At 42.4% G+C, this 20,312-nt stretch overlaps 2 protein-coding genes across 6 annotated transcripts in view; one reads left to right on the top strand and one right to left on the bottom strand.

Annotated features, from left to right (window-relative positions):
• The window catches only part of LOC109424281 (coiled-coil domain-containing protein 102A), a 53,350-nt gene extending 42,068 nt beyond the window's left edge, over positions 1–11,282 (top strand). For 3 of the 5 annotated variants that reach the window (XM_029879771.2, XM_062852196.1, XM_062852195.1), the window contains 4 exons: positions 1,518–1,727; positions 1,794–2,068; positions 2,898–3,648; positions 9,834–11,282. In XM_029879771.2, the coding sequence (XP_029735631.2) occupies positions 1,518–1,727; positions 1,794–2,068; positions 2,898–3,648; positions 9,834–9,842 (1,245 nt within the window). In that variant the 3' untranslated portion in view covers positions 9,843–11,282. Of the gene's footprint in view, positions 1–1,517; positions 1,728–1,793; positions 2,069–2,897; positions 3,649–9,833 lie in introns of those variants that run through there. The other 2 variants (XM_029879772.2, XM_029879773.2) reach the window with 2 other exon arrangements.
• A 44-nt stretch (positions 11,283–11,326) lies between these two features.
• Positions 11,327–20,312, bottom strand: part of LOC109428694 (fibroin heavy chain) — a gene marked incomplete at its 5' end in the record, with an annotated part of 32,125 nt that continues 23,139 nt past the window's right edge. The window contains 8 exon segments of the mRNA XM_019704503.3: positions 11,327–12,354; positions 13,882–13,955; positions 14,105–14,227; positions 14,285–14,484; positions 14,542–18,830; positions 18,886–18,969; positions 19,034–19,134; positions 19,211–19,311. Of these exon segments, the coding sequence (XP_019560048.3) occupies positions 11,579–12,354; positions 13,882–13,955; positions 14,105–14,227; positions 14,285–14,484; positions 14,542–18,830; positions 18,886–18,969; positions 19,034–19,134; positions 19,211–19,311 (5,748 nt within the window). The 3' untranslated portion in view covers positions 11,327–11,578.

Consider the following 20,312-nt stretch of genomic DNA (forward strand, 5'->3'; position numbering starts at 1 on the left):
AAATTTCGGGATTTTTGAAGGGGGGGGGGTGACATAAAACAAATTTAATATTTGCATCGGCCTTAGATTAAGATTCTTGATGACAATCTTATAGTAAGATTTCAGTTGTGAGGTGTTGGACGATAACGGGTTAATAGGGTGGGGCGGGGCAAGATGGGTCGCGGGGCAAGATGGGTCAGTGCCATTTTCGGGCGCATTACTCATGTTTTGATTATGTTAATAATTTTGTTAGATGACTAGCATGAATATACAAAAGTTTGGGGCATTGATTGAAAAAATATTCATTCTCATTGGAAATAAAAAAATAAAATGGTTTTTAGCCATTTTTCTTATGCGATACATTCCAGGCCAAACATGTCTAAAGGTCCAATCTGCAGAAGAGAGGCTCTCTTTGGTTTCCCTCTCTTTCGTTAATATCTCAACTGTTTATTTGAATTATAATTGTCTCCTTGCATTGAACGATGATCAAAACAATCGTCTTTTGATTTGTACTGCAAAAATAGTTGAAAAGGGTACCATTACATTGCAATAATTGAAAGAGAACGTGAACAAAGAGAGCCTCTCAAATGCAGATAGGACCTATTGAAATGTTTGGCCTGATTCCATATAATCTCCATATAAACGGCCGCGGGGCAAGATGGGTCACCTTCAATTTTGAACGTATTTTTAGAGCATTCAAAAGTTATTTATTTTTTATTACAAGACTATATTAAAAATGACTTCAATCAAGCGAAATGAATACTCAAAATTATAACAAAAAATTATGATAATTTTTTAGTGAAAACACCGATTTTCAAGTCGCCTTAGGACCACTCAAATCGTAAAGTTTTTTTTATATTCCAAATAAATTTATAAAATGTTTACTAGTAGCTCATGTTTACTCAGTATGGATATGGAGCATATATGAATGCGGAACAAATCTTATATTTTGACGTTTTTCGTTGAGAAAATGTGAATTATTTAAAAGGTGACCCATCTTGCCCCGCACTTTTTTCACGGCGCAAAATCGATCACTTTTTAAAACTGCTTGTTTAACATCATATTTTGTATTTAATGAACTTTTTATCGACTTTTAGCATAGCTAACTAGTGTATTAAAGAGTAGCGGACGAATACAAATCACTCTCTCTTCTTGGCGTAACGTCCTCATTGGGACAAAGCCTGCTTCTCAGCTTAGTGTTCTATGAGCATTTCCACAGTTATTAACTGAGAGATTCCTCTGCCAACGACCATTTTGCATGCGTATATCGTGTGGCAGGCACGAACATACTCTATGCCCAAGGAAGTCAAGGAAATTTGCTTTACGAAAAGATCCTGGACCGACCGGGAATCGAACCCGTCACCCTCAGCATGGTCATGCTGAATACCCGTGCGTTTACCGCCTCGGCTATATGGGCGATACGATTTGTATTTACAAAGTTATGGTGATTCATCCTTAGGTGACCCATCTTGCCCCGTCCCACCCTACATGTCCAGCTAAATTTTCAAAAAAAAAACTTACGAATTCATTATTTGCAGCTGGAACGAATGCAGGCAGAAAATGCCGCCGAATGGGGCAAACGGGAGCGCCTGGAAACGGAGAAACTTAACCTCGAGCGGGAAAACAAGAAATTGCGTGCCGAGTGCCAAGATCTGCAGGAACGCTTGGAACGCAAGGGACGGGGCCCGGTCAGCAATAACGACACCGAATTCCGCGCACTGCAGCAAGAGCTGCTGGATAAGAATAAGGTAAACGGTCGTTGATCACCAATTATTGTGTTTCCTTTACTTAGTCGATTCTATCTTCAAAAACAGGAAATAAGTGACATCCGGCACTCGCACAGCAAAATGAAGAAAATGCTTTCGGAAGCGAACACCGAACTAGGGCATGCAGTTCGGCGGGCCGAGCAGTACGAAACGGAGGTGAAGCGGCTGCGATCGCGCGTCGAGGAACTTAAACGCGAACTGGCCGGAGCAGAGGATGAACTGGATTCAGCCTGCAATCACGTTCGTAGGCTGCAACGCACCAATGAGGAGCTTTCCGGTCAAACCGAAGGCCTACAGGTCCAAATTCAACACTTACAGACTAGGTAAGTTTTTAAAGAATGTTTTGTTCATACTAACACCAGTAGCTTTTTGTAAAGTCATATAGATTAAACACTGATGAAAATTCGGAAAAGATATTTTTTGTAATACCCAACCTATAAACAAGGCCATAGTTACATGGAAACTCAACTCGGTTGGTATTTATTAGAAACAGAAGTATTCGTGATTGCACCGAGATGAATCAAATTTATCATGACAAGGAAGAATTCCCTATCATTTCGCTGGTTAATTTCATTACAAATGTTAATCGTACGCTGCTTAGAATCAATAAACAGTCGACAAGTTATACTCCCAAAATTTGTCTGGGACAGGATCTACGCAGGGTAAAACCTCCGCATATTGTTGTGATCCGTAACTTTCTGCGCTTATTGCCAATGCTATCTAAATAACTTTTTTTTTTAGTAGGTAATTTGTTTCTCATGCGCTTATGATATTGTAGGGAAGTAGAACCATCTCGGCAGGGCTTCTATTTTGGACTCGTTTCTGCTATAACTCAATCAATTTTGAACCAATTGACACAATTCTTGGAATGCGATGAGATAGGTACCTATAGTATATAAACAAGTACAAAATTTGGTTTGAAATTAGCTGAGCTATAGCGAAAAAGTGCACAAAATACCAGCCACTAAGTGACTCGGTACCCTATGTAGGATAAACAACTGCGATAAGAAAAATATAGTGTTCCGAAATTTCATCAGTTTTAACTCACCGTACAACATTAAAAAAAAAAAAACAATGCTTAATTTCTTGTGGACGCTGCTAATGCATACCAAATCACTATCACCCCTGCTTAATCAACTAACCCAAACTCAGCGGTAGCCCAAAAAACCTACAGGACTTGGGCAACTACAAAGCTACTAACAAATCTAACTTCACCTCCAATTCCAACTACAAACCGAACATAAACGATCTCAAGCAACTATTCGATTCGCGCCACTACAACGACCGTCAGCCGAAATCCCGCTCCTCCGGAACGACCGAAACTCAACCCTCTTTCCTCTCGGGATCCTATTACGATGCCAAACCGACCTACATCGACAACGATTCCCCGTACGACGCCAAAGACAAATCCCTGAACAACATGTTCGACTTCGAGCGTGCCAAACAAAAGTTCGACAACATTTCGCGATCGGCCGTCGTTTCGGCGGGAGGACCACACAATTCGAAGCGGTCCTCGGGCGGTCCAAATGGTTCCAAGCACCACTCGTCCCAATCCAGTTCCGTTTCCGGCATTCCGAAGCGTCAGTCCAGTGTCCCGGCTGGTGCCGGGTCCGGGTCCAATACGAACAATTCCGGCATCGCACCGGGCTCGTACTACGATTCCAACAATTTCCCAGACAACCGATGCGATGACAGCATTCCGCTGTTGTCCTCGTCTTCGATGAAACAACAGGTTTCGTCCGGCGGAGCGGCGGTGATCAACGATTCCGCCGGTCAGTTTTTCGATAACGATCTTCCGGTGAAGGTGGGTGGAGGAGGCGGAGGTGGAGTTGGTAGCAAGTTGAACATAACCAAGATGAACAACATCAATCTGGATGCGCTGAAGGTATCCGAGGATGACACGGTAAGTGGAGTTGGTGGTGCGTGTTTGTTGGCTTGTGCATTTTTTATTGGTGTTTGCTTGTAAGTGTGCTTTTTAAAGGACTTCTAAATTTATGAAAAGTTAAATAGGTGATGATGTTTGGTTTCTGGTGAGTAAGCAGAAGTTTTGAAGGATAATACTACTCTATCACCTGAAAATGTTCTACTGGAGTTTCAGGAAAATTCTTCCGAAACTCATTATAATTACTATAGGAATATTATGGTTTGTTTCCTCTTAAGCCAACTTTCAGTAATCGATCTATGGTTTCATACACTGTGGTGCATAATTGATCGGACAAACGCCGATTTTCATACAAAATTGCCAAGTTTAAGATGCTGTAACTATGGTTTACTTTGTAGGATTGAGCTCAATTTTTGACACGGAACTACAAATATGCTGAATTTTGTGTACACAAAGTATAAAATGTTTTCGTTCACAGGTCTGGGCGTGGCAAGGCGTTGAAAATATTGCAAAAGTGATCGGACAGCGGTACCCCTTTGATTAACACGCGTGCCGCTGTCCGATCACTTTTGCAATATTTTCAACGCCTTGCCACGCCCAGACCTGTGAACGAAAACATTTTATACTTTGTTTACACAAAATTCAGCATATTTGTAGTTCCGTGTCAAAAATTGAGCTCAATCCATCAAAGCAAACCATAGTTACAGCATCTCAAACTTGGCCATTTTGTATGAAAATCGGCGTTTGTCCGATCAATTATGCACCACAGTGTATATAATATATGAAACCATAGATCGATTACTGAAAGTTGGCTTAAAACACTTTTTGGGCAGATAGTTATAGTCTGGTACGTTTGGCATAAGGACATTCGGCATAAGAGACGTTTGGTATACGGCGCAAACTACGTCGACTTATCTTTGGCCAGTTCAGATCCCTCCTCCCTTTGTAGAGTTGTGTCCTTACAAAGTTATGTAGTGTTTGTAGTATTAATTATGCCAAATATTCTTATGCCAAGACTTAATTGTAACCAGCATTCGCCGGAATATTGTGTCATGAATTTAAAATTGAATTCTTCAAAGTATTACTGAAAGTTGGTGTAGGAAACATATTTTACGCATAGGGTAATTCGCCAATTGTTGAACAGTTAGTATGGTAAAACCACTAGACTTCGGCACTGGTCTGGTCTTCGCCCCCTCCATTCAAATTACATTTTTTTATGTATGAAGTGGCGAAGAACTGATGTGGAACAACAGCAACTAGAGCACGTGCTCTCCGTTCTACCGATCAAAACGATCAATTCTGACTATACATGTCAATGGTTGCTCCTCCGTGATTGATCTGAACTGGTACCAGTTGCACTGAGATCCAACTGAATAAGGGGCTGGGACATTCCACTTATTCTCAAAGTGCAATTTTAGCAGCTCATGCATATTTGATCAATAACGGCGCCGGCCAAGTCCTTATAGTCAGCTGGGAAGAGAAAGGAATGTTAGAGTGTACTGGTTGTTGCTACTAGAGACCGAGAGCACTCTGCGTCCCCACAACCCGCACGGACTGGGGTATTTGTTAGACGGAAAGGATGGGAGATCTGGGAGTCACCGTTGGGTCGGTGATGAGATCCATGGATAGGGTTATTTATAGTGTTCGTGATAGATTGTGTGGTGAATAAGGTCAAGCGACACAGCACGCTTTGGTTGCATAACTTATAGGCGTTATATATACACTGTGCTGTAAGTGGAAGTTGGAAGGGAGGGAAACGACTTTTTTCAATTCGTTTCTGGTTCTAGCGATGGCTATGAACATATGAATATACATGAGTTGTATATGTAGAGAAGAGAGAGAGCGAGAGAAAGTGGATAGAAAGATATAAAGTAGGATGAAAAGGACGGGCCAGGGATTGAACCCATGACCTTCTGCATACGAATCAGAAGCGGTAGCCACTAGACCACCACCCCCCCAGAGCACGTGCTCTCCGTTCTACCGCCGACGAAGTAGAAGAGATGCAATCCCATAGCGGTTAGTACCCATAACATTAGTAAAGTGATTCTCAAACTATGTACATACATTGCAGTAACAACGCTGAGAAAATTCTCTACTCAGTGACTGAGTTGGTCTTAGTCAGAAATCGAAAAATCATTTGTTTTCTTACTCAGTTTCCGTTAAAAGTGGGACAACCCATTGGCAATGGGTTGTCCCACTTTTAGCTGAAACTGAGTAAGAATACAAAGGATTTTTCGATTTCTGAGTAAGACCAACTCAGTCACTGAGTAGAAAATTTTCTCTGTGAATGACCTGCGCTCACGTAGTGCCCTAGTGGACAAAAGAGCTGTAGGTTACGAGGATGCACATTGGAGTAAATCATATCAAAACCTGATCATAAATGGAAAATCTTAAAATGAAGTAATTGGGTTTTCCGTTGTGTTTTTGCCAAGTGTAGTTATCGTGTAATCGTTTGACAGCTAAGCAGTGTCCCAATGTTTTGTTTACGTTTATCAGTAGAGGTTTAGTGAAGCTGGATGTTAGCCGTTTACTGTGATATAACTCACAGCGCGTGCAAGTTTTGACCGTACAAAGTGAATAAAATTGATAGTCAATCAATTCAACGATGCAGTTTGTTAAAGAAGTTTAATGTTGTTATTCTGTTAATTAGAAACCCAAATAAATTGACGTTAAATTTACATACAATATATGAAAATACTGAAAAAAAAAATGATGGAATCCTTTACCGCACATTCAAAATGAAATAATTTAATTTTCCGGTTGTTTCCGGAAAATCTGCTTTTAGTGTATGGTAAAACTATTGTTCCTCTTTTAAGTGCAGAAAGAAAACCTTCGGGATGTTTCCGATTTCAAAAGTTGCAACACTTTGAAAAAATCGTGATAATTATATTATTATATGATATTATTTGCCCAAAATCACTATTTGGCACTCTGAACGTATTTTTGCTGAAAACTAGAATTCAACAGCTTTCAAGCATAAAAAAGAAGTTTAAAATCGGTCAACTGGTTCAAAAGCTGTAATTTTTTGAAAAATTTCTGTTTCGAAAAACCTTGATTTTTACAATCATAAAATTGGTCACCCTAATGATGAAATAAAAAAAAATATGGGTCTAATTATTTTCGATAAACTACAAAACCACCAAGTATCACGATGTTCGGAGACACACTATATCAATTTTCTATGGAATGGTGGTATTATTATTTAAAAAAATCTTGTTGAAGTAAGTTAGATTGGTTGTTTCTCACTGCTAGGTGAATTTATTGTTATAAAATTCATTGAAAACTATGAAATACGTTTCATTACTAATTTGGGTTGTATTTTGGTTGCGAAAATAAGTCAAAATAATTTTGATCAGTTTTGATGTACTAGGTGCTCCACTGTGGGATGTTTCAAGGCGTTTCGGGAAGATTTCAGAGGGGTTTCCGTGGGATTTAGAAGGTTCTGGCCATTTTTAGAGCGGTTTCAAAGTGTTATAAGAATATATCAAGGTTTTTAATTGCTTCCTAGAAGGTTACAAGGATACTTCAAAGGGGTTCAAGGCGTTTAAAGGTGTTACAGAGGTTTTAATGGGATTTTAGAAGTTTTCAAAAGAGTTTTAAGGAGTTTTTAGAAAAGGGTTTCGAGGCGTTTCGGGTGGCTTCAGGAGGTTTGGAAGCGGCTTCCGAAGGTTCCAGAATTGCAGAGGGGTTTGCAGACGTTTCAGAGGTTTTAAAGGAGGTTTTGGAGGACTTTCAAGAGAGTTTAAAGGGGTTTTTGGTGGAGTTTCAAAGCATATTTCAGGGCTTTTCAGGGGGTGTTTGGAAATTGTTTCCGTAGGTTTCAGGATGCTTACAAGATGGTTACAGGCTGTTTCAGTGGGTTTCCTGATAGGTTTTTTTGGAGTTTCAGGGGACTACCAAGAGATTTTCAAGAGGTTTTCAGGTGGGTATCAATTAGTGTCAAGGCGTTTCAATAATTTTCAGGGGGTTTCCGAATATTTCCCTGGATTTCTGATGGATTTTGGCAGGTTCAGGGATCTACCAAAAGAGTTTAAAATGCTCTTAGTAGGGCATAGCTTCTCAAGCTTCGTTTCGCGACCCTCCAACCGCTTTACAGGCTCGCTTCGATTGCTCTAAAAAAGCCCAACCCCGTGAGAGCCTAGTTTGGGAAACGATGTAATTGGGGTATCAAGGCGTTTCAGAGTGTTCCAGGCGGTTTCAGAGAGATTTCAAGGCGCTACTAGGGGTTTCTGAGGGGTTTCGGGGGGCTCTGAAAGTGGTATCATGATGTTTCTGGATGCCTACAAGACGATTTCAATGGATTTTAAGTTTTAAAGCATTTCACGATGTTTTAAAGGGTTCTGATATTGGTGTAGTCAGCTATATTTTTTTCTCACTCATTTTCCTTGATAAACTCGTGCCCCTTCCACCCTTTACCTTTTTCGTGTTTGTTTTGGAGAGTGAGTAATAAAAAAGAAAAGGCTTGATACGCCAATTGGTTCTAAATTGCTTTTGGACCTTCAGTGGATTCAGATTTCGGGAGTTGCCAATACAGTTTAAAGGTATTTAAGAATAATATCTAGACGTTTTAGGCGTTTCAAGACGTTCCAGGGGGTTTCTGAAGAGTTCTTTAGGTGGCGTTTAGGTGGTTTCTAAGGGTTCCAGAGGAATTTGGAAGTGGTTTCTTGAGGTTTCAAGGTGTCTGAGGTTTTGAAGAATTTTCTGGACTTTCAACGGGTTCCAGGAGGTTTGCAAGAGAATTCAATAAAATGTCCATGCCCTTCCAACCCTTCAACATAAACTCTGATTACAACTGAATTCCATTTAGGTTAGATTACGTACAACGGACTATTGGTTCGGTACGAACGACGTAAACACGAACACGAACGTATGCGTCTACAACACATCTGATAAAACTTGAGCGAAAACGCATAGAGTAAGGTGGGGCAAAAGTTCGACCGTAGTTGAAAATTCAACCTATTTCAAAAAATCGAAGCAGATAAAAATAAATAAATACCGTGTGGTGATTCTACCATCCATGAGCTAAAATTTTGCTGAAAAAAGTTACGCCAAATATCTTTTCAATTTTGAGTTACAACACTTTTTGTATGTGTGTGTTTTATTCGAACTCTTGCCCCACCACTGGGGCAAAAGTTCGATTCTAGTGTTTGTGGAATTTCGCTAACCGTAGCACACTATTTTTACACTTTGGTAATAGGAATACCTGAAACCACTTAATATTTGATGTTAGAACTGGAATACACTTTAAAATTCGATTTGGATTTTACCCAAATCAGGGTTAAATTTACTATATCAAAAATTAGTAGTTTTCCGCCAAATTCAGATAAAACAACTTTTTTTTTTCAACTTTAATCGAATTTTCTCACTAATTCCATCACTCTTAGAGATAATATGTACATTTTGCAGAATTTTAGGTTTATACCTAAAGTTGCCACATGGCTCGAATTTTTGCCCCACAAATCGAACTTTTGCCCCACTATATGTAAAATACGATTTCCAAATCTTTTTTGCTAAAAGTTATACATGCTAGAGCATCTTCAAAATATACCTAGCTACGCCCCAAAATAAAATATCGAATTCGATTTCATTAAAATTTCATTCCATGCATTGGAAGGGCCATCGCATGTTACAATTTTTTTTATCAAAAAACAACATTTTGTCATAACTTCTCGAAATATTGATCAATTTTCATATTTTTTGGAGTGAAAGATTTTTTTTCAAAAAGGGTTCGAACAACCTAGACACCCGGAAGATAAAATTTGAATTGAGCTCGAAAACTTCAAAAGAAACTCTTGCCCCACTCGAACTTTTGCCCCACTTTACTCTAATGCATAAAGGTGTATGAAGTAACCGAAGTAAAGAAATTTTTTTTCTAGAAGACGTTTAGTTTATAAGAGAAAAATTGAGATAATCAATCTTTTGTGGTCCGTCCCGAAAGGGATATATTGCACGAAGAATTACTCAAGTTCGATTTGTAATTAGATTTTCAGAAACTGTTCAACAACATTTGAAACTTGTTCATTTTTTGGCTAACCACCCTAATGAGGCAAACGTTAAAATTGTGGGCAAGAGTTCGAGTCATGTAGCAACACTAGATAGCTACTAAAACTGTTTCAAAATGTACATTGTATCAATTTTTCCGTTGGTGTTCAGTATAGAAGTTTGAAGGCGGTAGTTTATAACATCATTTGTTATTGTATTTACAGACTCCGTAGTTATGGATCCACTAGTCTCCTATCGGCCAATGACGACAACAGCGACAACGACTGAGCAGGTCGTCCCAAATGGGTGGAGCTAATCTCGAACAAAACACATCCGAAACAAAAATGACAAACATAAAAATTTATTTACTGTACTCCTTAAGAGATGAATATGCATTTATCTGACTCTCCAGTAAGCATATTATAGCACCTAGTATTAGTATTCGTTTAATGCATTTAGTCGTGTCGTGTTTAATCGTACTTTGTGATATATACGTAAAGACTATATACTCTAGTAGCCATCACAGAATTTCGCCGCACGGGGCGAATCTTTTGAAATCTGATAGAAAACTAGAACTAGTTCAATAACTCTTCCGAAAAAATAAAACTACTAAAACGAAATATCTCTATCGGATTTCTTGAACACTCACACATTAATATTTTGATCTCGATTTCTGAAAACGAGTTGCCGAGAATCCTGACATCTCGATAACATATTACATGGCGGTTTACCTCGGTGAAGCCATCTTTAAATTCGTCGACATTTCGTAAAAAATCGAATTACCGGTCTTTGGCATAGTTTTGATAGCATTGATCGGAACACTTACATATTTGTTCTTATTCTACGAATGGAGTGACGTGACCCAGCTCGACTCGCATATCGAGGTAAAAAATCTCGAATCGAATGAAGTGACTCGCCGTGCAAATCAAATGGATGGAGAGCCACCTCATTATTGGGTTCGAGATTTGTCACCTCGATATGCTAGTCGAGCTGGGTCACGTCCCCCCACTCGTAAAATGAGCACAATTGGTGAAATTCGTTTAAAAAACTGTTGATATTTCGTTCACGGTTCAAAATTGATATTCATAAACAAATCATCAAAAACCAAAAGCTGAATTTTAGTGGAACTTTCCTGCTATGTAACACTTGACAAAATTTTCTCGGGATCTCGTTCAACAAATGTCGAAGTTTCCTGAGTATCGACATATCAAGGATGTTTTGAATCATTTGTAGATTATTTGACTCAGCACTTTCTTAGCACTTTCTCGCCGTGAATATTAGAGTTAGAATCGTAAGAATACGGTGGTTAATCACCGGAATTCCATTAGAGGAAACACGAAACCCTACATGATCGCTGATACTCAAACCTGCCAAACTCTCATCAGATGATTCGGTACATCCTTGTCGACACTAGGTACAAAAATAACAAGTTTTTCGCTCGTGGATCCTTGAAGATACCTATGTTCACTGCAGTCGGCAATATGAAAAAAACATTAGCTGTGTTAAGTAAGTCGTATAAATCGATCGGTCTATATCAGATTTTATTTTCTAGATTTGTTGATATTCGTCAAAGAGTTTAGAACAACCAGACAGATTTATCATTTCGAAGCTCAAACAAATCGTGCAAAGTTACGTGTATTAAAAATATGTACTTGGCTTGTGAGACAAACAAATCATCCCACCAAGGGACGTTCCTTTCATCCGAAATATCCTTGCATGGGGAAAGTACGTACAATGTTTATTCACTATCTTTGGATCACTAGGGTTTAACTTTTTGGTAAAAATCTTATCGCTTATGGCACTGGCCACTACTGGTACGAGTCTATGGCGACGTCAACAACAACGTCTGTGGCAGTTTTGATGAGTGACTTTCACCTTAAAATAACGTTTGGATTTGATGGCAGTTATGTATGTTTGTGCATGTATGTGCGTGTGTGAAGTTCTATTTCGGTCTATTACCAGCTCTTGTTTAGCATTTTCCATTCGTGGGTGGTTTTGGCTTGCAAATCTTGCTTCGACCATTCTCGCCGTACACTATGTTACACGAAAAGGTGAAATATCCGCAGGTGGACGATTTCGTGTAATAAGTTGACTCGTAGTTCTTGCCTGGGATCGCAGGCACTTTGCTGTTCTCATCGATGCCGGTCACCTGCTTAGTGACTGAGATGTAGCTGTCCGGATTAGGTTGCTTGACACCGGCGCCGTTGATTCGGTTGTTCGTCGCATCTGCATGCTTCGATGGCAGATAGCGCGTGTTGTACTTTGGAGTTGAACTTGTCACTCGTAAGGTAGTGGTTGTTGCAGCTGTAGTTGTATCTACGCTGGATGATGTTTCACCATGAATATCGCTAAATCCTTCGGGAGTTTTCTCGCTGGAAGCATCGTGCACCGAAGTCTTGCCGTTTTGCGTCTGTACGAGTCGGTACTTGTCCAGATTCGGGACGAAGGCGGTCTGCTTCTGCGTTGGAGTGTTTTGGGAGAACGTCTTTCCATTACCACTATTGATATTGTAGTTCCTGTTAGGACGAGCTGTTGTACCCGATGCAGTCATAACTGTTGGCGGAGGTAATTCCACAATGGTTGTCTTCGCTTCTTCATTATCGCTTGATGTCTTTCGCGATTTAGCTTCAACTCCTACCAGACCTGTGCTCTCGGTTACTTGGTCATAATCATCCTCTTCGTATTCGTCTTCTTCCTCATATTCGACTTCCTCATCCGGTTTGGGAGGTGTCTGGAAATCGGTAACTGAAATAGAGATAGATATTATTAATCTCTCGCATATCAATACTAATCGGGGGCATCATGAAGTTCAACAAAGTTTATGATCATTATCCAATCTATCTGGTTCCTCCAAGAATGTCTTATGAAGTTCCTTCTGAAATTTATTTGGGAGAATTTCTTCCTTGAAATTCTTCTGTAAGTAATTTCTGCTAGAATTGTTTTCGAGTTTCACGAAAACAATTCCTTCACGGACATTCCTACAACAGTCCAACAGTTCCTACCTCATCTGGAATTCTTACAGGAAGGAGTTGTTTCTGGGATTACTCAAAGAATTGCTTCAGAGAAGTAGTTCCTCTTTCTTTATATTTTTCCAGAAATTACTTCTGAAGTTCCTTCAGTAATTATTCTGCGATTCTTCCAAGATTTCCTACTGAGAGTTCACTGGGAACTTCTTATAGGACTCCTGCAAGAATTCCTTCTGGGATTAATCTTGGAACAATTTTGGATTCCTCAATATTTTTTTCTGGAATTTCTTCAATTCCATTAGGGATTCCTCCTGGAGTTCCTTAAATGATTTATCCAAAAGTTATTTTTCTGGGATTTTTAAGGTATTCCTTCTGAAGTTCCTTATTGAGTTCTTTCTGGGATTTCTTCAGAAATTTCAAATAGGGTTCTTTCTGGGACTCCTTTACGTAATCTTTCCACGATTCGTCCTGGAATTCCTTCTGAGATTTTCCCAGAATATATTCTAGAATTTCTTCCAGTGTTGGTAAAAACTCAAATTCTCAAATCTCATGGTTGAGTTGTTTCACGCGCGATTCTTGACTCGCCAAACTCACCGCCGAAAAAATCATGCATGAGTTGACTCATGATTTCACTCATTCCTTTATTTCTTGATGTTCTTAATGTTTACATCGAAGTTTTTAGGATTGTATGAAAAAACAGAAGCAAATCTAGCGTACAACAACATTGATTGCCGTTCAAATGTATTTGGTTTCGTTTTACAAGCGAATGAGATCTCGGCGCTTGACTCGTGAGTGCGAGATTTTGCATGAAATTCTCGCGCGTGAGAAAACGATTCAGAATCACGTGCGAGTTTGCTCACGTAGGAGCGGTTCATGAGTGTGCTTTGAGTGTGAGTTTACCAACACTGATTTCTTCAAATATTTCTTCCTGTACAAATCTCAATAAAGGAGAATTCATGGTGGAATTTCCATAAGTAATTTTTGAAGTAATCTCGGCAGAAGTTGACAGGAATCCTAGAAGAAATTCCCGGTTGAGTTTCGGAAGGAATTGCTGGGGTAATTTCAGAAGAAATTTTTTACAGAAATTATTGAGTACATAATCCTAAAATATTTTTTCTGGATTAATTCCAGGAAAGTTACAAGAGCAACATATAAAATGTTTTTTTTTTAATACTTCCTGGGCACCAAAACTGACGAAAAACAAAATTTTTTGAGTTTCTCATACAGATTAAGATATGCAGTTTTCTTAATATCTCTGAATACCCCAATTTTGTACCATCATGATTCTTAAGCCGTATATACTCACCGGAACTTTGCTGAGATGTCCGTAGTCTCATACCGTTGGCATCAACTCCGTCGGACTCTCGTCTCGTTGAGGCACTGTTCGGTGTGTTCGTGCGAATGTGATGTATGTGTGTGCAAAAGAGAAAGCAAAGTAAATGCATCGTGTGAGTTTGTGTTCAGTATTTGCGTATGTCATGCATGCAATTTTGAAAGTATATCATTTAATTTTGTCAGCAGCACCGTACCCGTTAGTTCGGCCGTAAAGATTTATCGTTTGGAACAGCTGCTTTCCCTTTTCTCGGTAACGCGATACCTGCTCCTTTGTTCCTGATGCAGCTTGAGCTGCTCCATGATAGGAAATTCCAAACCTAAAATGAAGCAATTAAAATGGATGATTTAAATCCACCAACTTCACATCAACCTACTTGAAATTTCCGCTGATTTGCGATTGGCTTTGACCAGAGTGTGCTCCGGACTGGGCTGAAGCTTGCCCACCACCGTTGAAGATGTTTAACTGTGCGCTATCCTCACCCTGAGGTCGGAATCCGATTTGTGCCTGCGACGAGGTTTGTCCTGGTCCACTCGATTGGGCATCTGCTAATCCACCTTTCTCATTTGCTACAACCTAAAACAACGAATCATTACATTACCGTCTGTTATTTTTCTCCATATCTTACTGTACCTCCGATTGACTTTCATGACCCAAACCACCGCTCTGTGACGTAGCAGATGTTCCTCCGGTCTTCGAGTTCACCTGAACCTGTGACTGCGATTTTCCTACACCACCCGCACCTTGAGCAGAACTTAATGCGCCGTCTTTGCCTCCGGATACTTGTGCCTGTGCGGATCTATCGCTATCACTTGTTTGTGCACTAGCACTAAATGAACCCGCTCCGGTATACGTTCCGGATACTTGAGTCTGCGCTGTGCCTCCATTCTTTCGCCCTTGTGCACTTGCCATAGCTTCGCCATTCTTCACGGATGTTTCAGCCTGAGAAAATGCATCATCTTCTTCGGCAACCTGAATATTTGATGGTCCACCAACAGCGGTTGTTCCGGCTCCTGCTCCTCCTGCTTGAGGAATCGTAAGCGGATATTGATCCACATTTGCTGGGTATTGACCGCCTGGGTAAGTTGTTCCTGCTCCTCCCGGGTAATGACCTGCACCGGTACCACCTGGAAGTTGTCCTGTGCCAACACCTGGATATTGACCTGTACCGGTACCTACTCCTCCTGGGTACTGTCCCGTACCAGCACCAGTGCCTACTGACTGACCTGTACCGGTGCCTACTCCTGAGTGTTGGCCTGTACCAGGAGCTCCAGGATATTGACCGGCACCGGTTCCTCCTCCTGGATATTGACCTGCACCGGTACCAACACCTGTTCCTGCTCCTGGATATTGACCTGCACCGGTACCAACTCCTGTTCCTGCTCCTGGATATTGACCTGCACCGGTACCAACACCTGCTCCTGGATATTGACCTGCACCGGTACCACCTCCTGTTCCTACTCCAGGGTATTGACCGACACCGGTTCCTGCTCCTGGATATTGACCTGTACCGGTACCAACACCTGTGCCTGCTCCAGGGTATTGACCAGCACCGGTTCCTGCTCCTGGATATTGTCCTGCACCGGTTCCTGCTCCAGGGTATTGACCGGCACCTGTTCCTGCGCCTGGATATTGACCGACGCCGGTTCCTGCTCCTGGATATTGTCCTACACCGGTACCAACACCTGTGCCTGCTCCAGGGTATTGACCGACACCGGTTCCTGCTCCTGGATATTGACCGGCACCGGTTCCTGCGCCTGGGTATTGACCTGCCCCTGATCCTGCACCTGGGTATTGACCGGCCCCTGTTCCTGCTCCTGGATATTGACCTGCACCTGTACCTGTTCCACCAGGATATTGTCCTGCACCCGTACCGACGGAGCCACCTGGATATTGTGCAACTCCAGTTCCAGCACCCCCTGAACCTCCATCGGGATATTGTCCTACACTTGTTCCTGGATACTGACCTGCTCCTCCACTAGGGAAATGACCAGCACCAGGCCCAACACCTGTTCCTGGGTAATGTCCTGTACCGGTACCTACTCCACCAGTGCTTGTAGCTCCACCCGGGTAATGACTTCCAATTCCTGTTCCGACACCTCCTGGGTACTGCCCTGCACCTACACCAGGACCTCCGGGATAATGCCCTGTAACCGCTCCGACACCGCCGGGATACTGCCCTGTACCTGCGCCAACTCCTCCCGGGTATTGCCCAGTTCCAGTACCTACACCTCCTGGTAGTTGTCCTGAACCTGGATACTGCCCCGTACCTACACCTCCTGGATATTGACCAGTGCCTACACCGGGTCCTCCTACTGGGTACTGACCAACTCCGACGCCTGTTCCTCCAGGATATTGCCCACCAGTCACACCAGTTCCGCCAATTGGGTACTGTCCAGTACCTGCTCCACTTGGGTAATGTCCTGCTCCAGTACCTGCTGCTCCAGTTGGATACTGACCACTGCTGGTACCCGGATAGGTACCCATTCCTGTTCCACTTGGATATTGTCCTGTTCCTGGGACTTGACCTGCACCAGCACCTGCTCCTCCCGGATATTGCCCACCACCTGTGGTACCCGGGTATTGCCCCCCAGGGAAGTGTCCTGCTCCACCAGGATACTGTCCTGCGCCCGTACCTCCTGGATATTGACCAGCACCTGTTCCAATCGGAAACTGCCCTGATGTAGCACCAGGAAATTGTCCTGCTGGATAATGTCCAACCCCTGTACCCCCGGGATGCTGACCAGTACCTGGATAATGTCCAGATCCTGGACCACTTGGATATTGACCGACACCTCCAGGATAATGTCCCGCAGGTCCGATAGGATGCTGCCCTGTATGATAATGCCCGGGGGATAAGCCACCTGGTCTTAGTTGACCTCCAGGAATCTGACCAACACCTACGCCTGCTCCTGCAATCGGTACTTGTCCACTAGTGCCGGGCTGACCCGTGATCCCTGGATGTGTATGAACGAATCCTCCTGGATGCTGACCTGCAGCTCCTACAGTTTGAACTTGTTGAGGGCCAATAGGAACACCGACACCCGCAGTTCCGTGTCCATAACCGCCACTAACTGGTAAATGATGTACCGTTTGATGTGGGCCACCTGTTCCCACCAGCACTGTAACGCCACCGGGATGTGCATAAACGGTTTGTTTTGGTGGTCCACTGCTGTCTGCTGGACCTGAAAGGATTTTTACAGGCCCATGTCCATCTAAGCGACTGTCAGAGCCAATTACCGTCTGCTTAGGGCTTCCCGTTCCTACTAAAACAGTGAGTCCACCAGTAGGGTTAACGACAGTGTGATCATGTCCGGGAAGTGTTACTGAATGGGCACCTGTATGGTATACACCGGTTGTATCAGAAGATCCGACATCAGTTAGAGATGGTCCAATAATATGTTGCTGAGGTCCCTGTGGTCTAGGAGTATAATATCCTGTAGTTTCTCCTGGCCGCTGAATGTACCCTGGTATAGCTGGACCTGGCAGTGTCCCACCTGAAATGGGATATGTTCCAGGTCTTCCAGGAACATCCGCAATGATACCCGGTCCACCAGATGCTCCTATAAATCCAGGAACACCTGGTACGCCAGGTCCTGCAACCGTGCCAGGTCCTCCAACTGCTCCAGGTCCTCCAATCGTTCCAGGTCCGCCAACCGTTCCAGGTCCTCCAAATGTTCCAGGTCCTCCAACGGTTCCAGGCCCTCCTACACCGGTTGTACCTGCACCTGGCCTGCCGGGAGTCAGTCCTGTACCTCCTATTGTACCAGGGCCGCTTGGTGGTACAGTCGAACCTGGTCTACCTACAATTGTTCCCGGTCCTCCAATACTTCCGGGACCTCCGGTTCCTGGAGCGAATCCAGGTAATTGACTAGGACGGCCGTCAGTAATGAGTGGTCTCCCATCAGGTCCTACAGGACCAAGTGGTCTTCCATCTGGACCAACGGGTCTACCATTAGTTCCAGTAGGTCTTCCGTCAGGGCCTAATGGTCGTCCATACGAGTCAACTTCAGATGGTCGCCCCGGTCCTACTCCTGGTCTTCCTGAAACATCACCCGATCCATCACCTGGTCTACCTGCTGATGGCCTTCCAAATGAATCTATCCCAGCGCCATGATCACCAGGTCGTCCGTCAGGTCCTGCTGGTCTACCATAACCATCAACTAATCTGTCACCTGGTCTCCCTGCGCCTGGTCTTCCGGTTAGGTCATCTCCTGGTCTTCCGGAAATAGGTCTACCATATACGTCAACACTAGCTCCAGCATCACCAGGACGGCCAACTACTCCTGGCCTTCCATATGAGTCATCGCCTGGTCGTAAGCCACCTGGTGTACCATATGCATCTACATTAGTACCTGCGCCATTGTCCCCAGGCCGTCCTAAAGTACCAGGTCTTCCATACGTATCATCGCCTGGCCTTCCGCCTATCGGCTTACCATAAGTATCGACTCCAGGCCCCACACCAGGTCGTCCAGGTGTTCCCGGACGTCCATAATCATCACCTGGTCTTTCCCCGATAGGTCTTCCATACGCATCAACTCCAGCTCCTGCACCTCCATCACCCGGTCGCCAGCCAGCACCTACACCTGCATCGCTGGGTCTACCTGGTCTTCCATCAGTAGGTCTTGCACCAATTGGTCTCCCGTATGCATCCACACCAGCTCCAGCTCCAGCATCACCTGGTCGACCGGGAGCTCCAGTACCAGGCCCTGCGTCACTAGGCCTTCCAGCAGGTCTTAAGACTCCGGGTTGTCCAAATTGTCCAAAACTGTCGGAACCTGGTCTAAATCCAGTATCTGTAGAACCAGGATGTTGTACCCCTCCTACTCCAGCACCATTTGTACCAGGAACTCGATAATCGTAACCATCCGGTAGTCGTAATCTATCACCATCCGGAACCCTTAAAGGGTCCGGTCGTGCATCTGTAAAAGTCACTGATTATAGTAAATTCCGACAATAAGTTTAACATTTACCCACCGTACAAATAACTACCACCATCACATGAGCCACAGTCAGCTCCCATTGACTGGCTCTGAGCTTGTCCCATACCATTGGAACCAACTGAAAAAGTATAGGTCCACGTTTGATCGACGCATAAATCAAAATAAACTTTCCCCCAACATACCGACTACCGCTCTGGATCCATGCTGTGTCGCTTCGGCTTCTGCCTTGCCGTCTTGATTTTCACCGAAATGTAAGTACTGTGATTGGGTTTGGCCACGAAATCTGGAATATTAGGAAGTTTACCAGTAGAAGTGCTGACTTTTTTCAAATCAACTTGGCTTAGAGCTATGCAACTTACGCTCCTCGGAAGTTACCGTTGCGCTTAGCTCTACTTAGTGGACTATCATCTATCGCTAATGTAGTAGCAGTAAATTCTAAACTATCATCTATCGTTTTAGTCTGCAAGAAAGGAAGATAATAAAAAGAAAATGTTAAATGTTATTGGAAAAGTTTCTTACTCTTAGGCCGTTCGCAATGCTGTTTTATTTTGTATGGCGAGTTTTAAAAATTTTAAAACTCGCCATACAAAATAAAACAGCATTGCGAACGGTCAGCAATACTCAGTATAGTAAAGCATTCTTAGTGTACAGGAGATAAACAAACCGATGAGGACAGGCAAAATATTCACTTTTCATAAATGTTCATCTAGGCGTAAATCTTCGTAAAGTGCATAAAAAATTCGAAAATGTTTACTGTTAGTTGATATACTGCTAGTGTAATTATGGTCCAAATTTGAGCTTGATTGGAATGTTCTTCATGAAGTTAGGGCGATTCTAGTAAAGTGTACAATTATCGGATGACCATTTTTAACTGCTATATCTCTAGATTTATTGAACTGAATGATATGAAATTCTGAAAAACTATGACTAATATAATTGAGGGGGTTAGAGGCAAAGGGGTGTCAGTAACAAAAACCCACTTTCGAGTATTTATATTAGGTTCGAAGTTTTTGACCAATTTTTCATCCCATACAAAATGTATGGAGTTTCAAAATCAACCCAATTTTCTCTGATTTATTATAATTTTACCAATCATCGTAGAAACAATCTTAAAAAAGTTCCTGAAACCTTGAATTCTGAACAATTTTATGATATGCTCAGCTCAAAATCGACAAACCCCGTAACGTGGGTAGATCACCTTAGAATGGTGCGTTGCGGTGTAAGATCTACCAAATCAAATTTTGATCTTGATATTTACCGTATTTTTAAATATTCCAAGATCAAAGTTTGATGCTCTTTTCCTTGTGTTTTGTAGTATTTGTGTTTCAATGTACTGCTAATTAACATTTTATTTCAGCAGGATTCAGGTAAATGTATCGTACGATATAAATAATATTTTAAAAATATGTAACTGTGGCGAGCGTATCACTAATATGTAGCTTATTTGACGTACGATGTTAA

Source organism: Aedes albopictus, chromosome 2 (assembly GCF_035046485.1).
Source record: "Aedes albopictus strain Foshan chromosome 2, AalbF5, whole genome shotgun sequence".
Taxonomy (NCBI): Eukaryota; Metazoa; Arthropoda; class Insecta; order Diptera; family Culicidae; genus Aedes; species Aedes albopictus.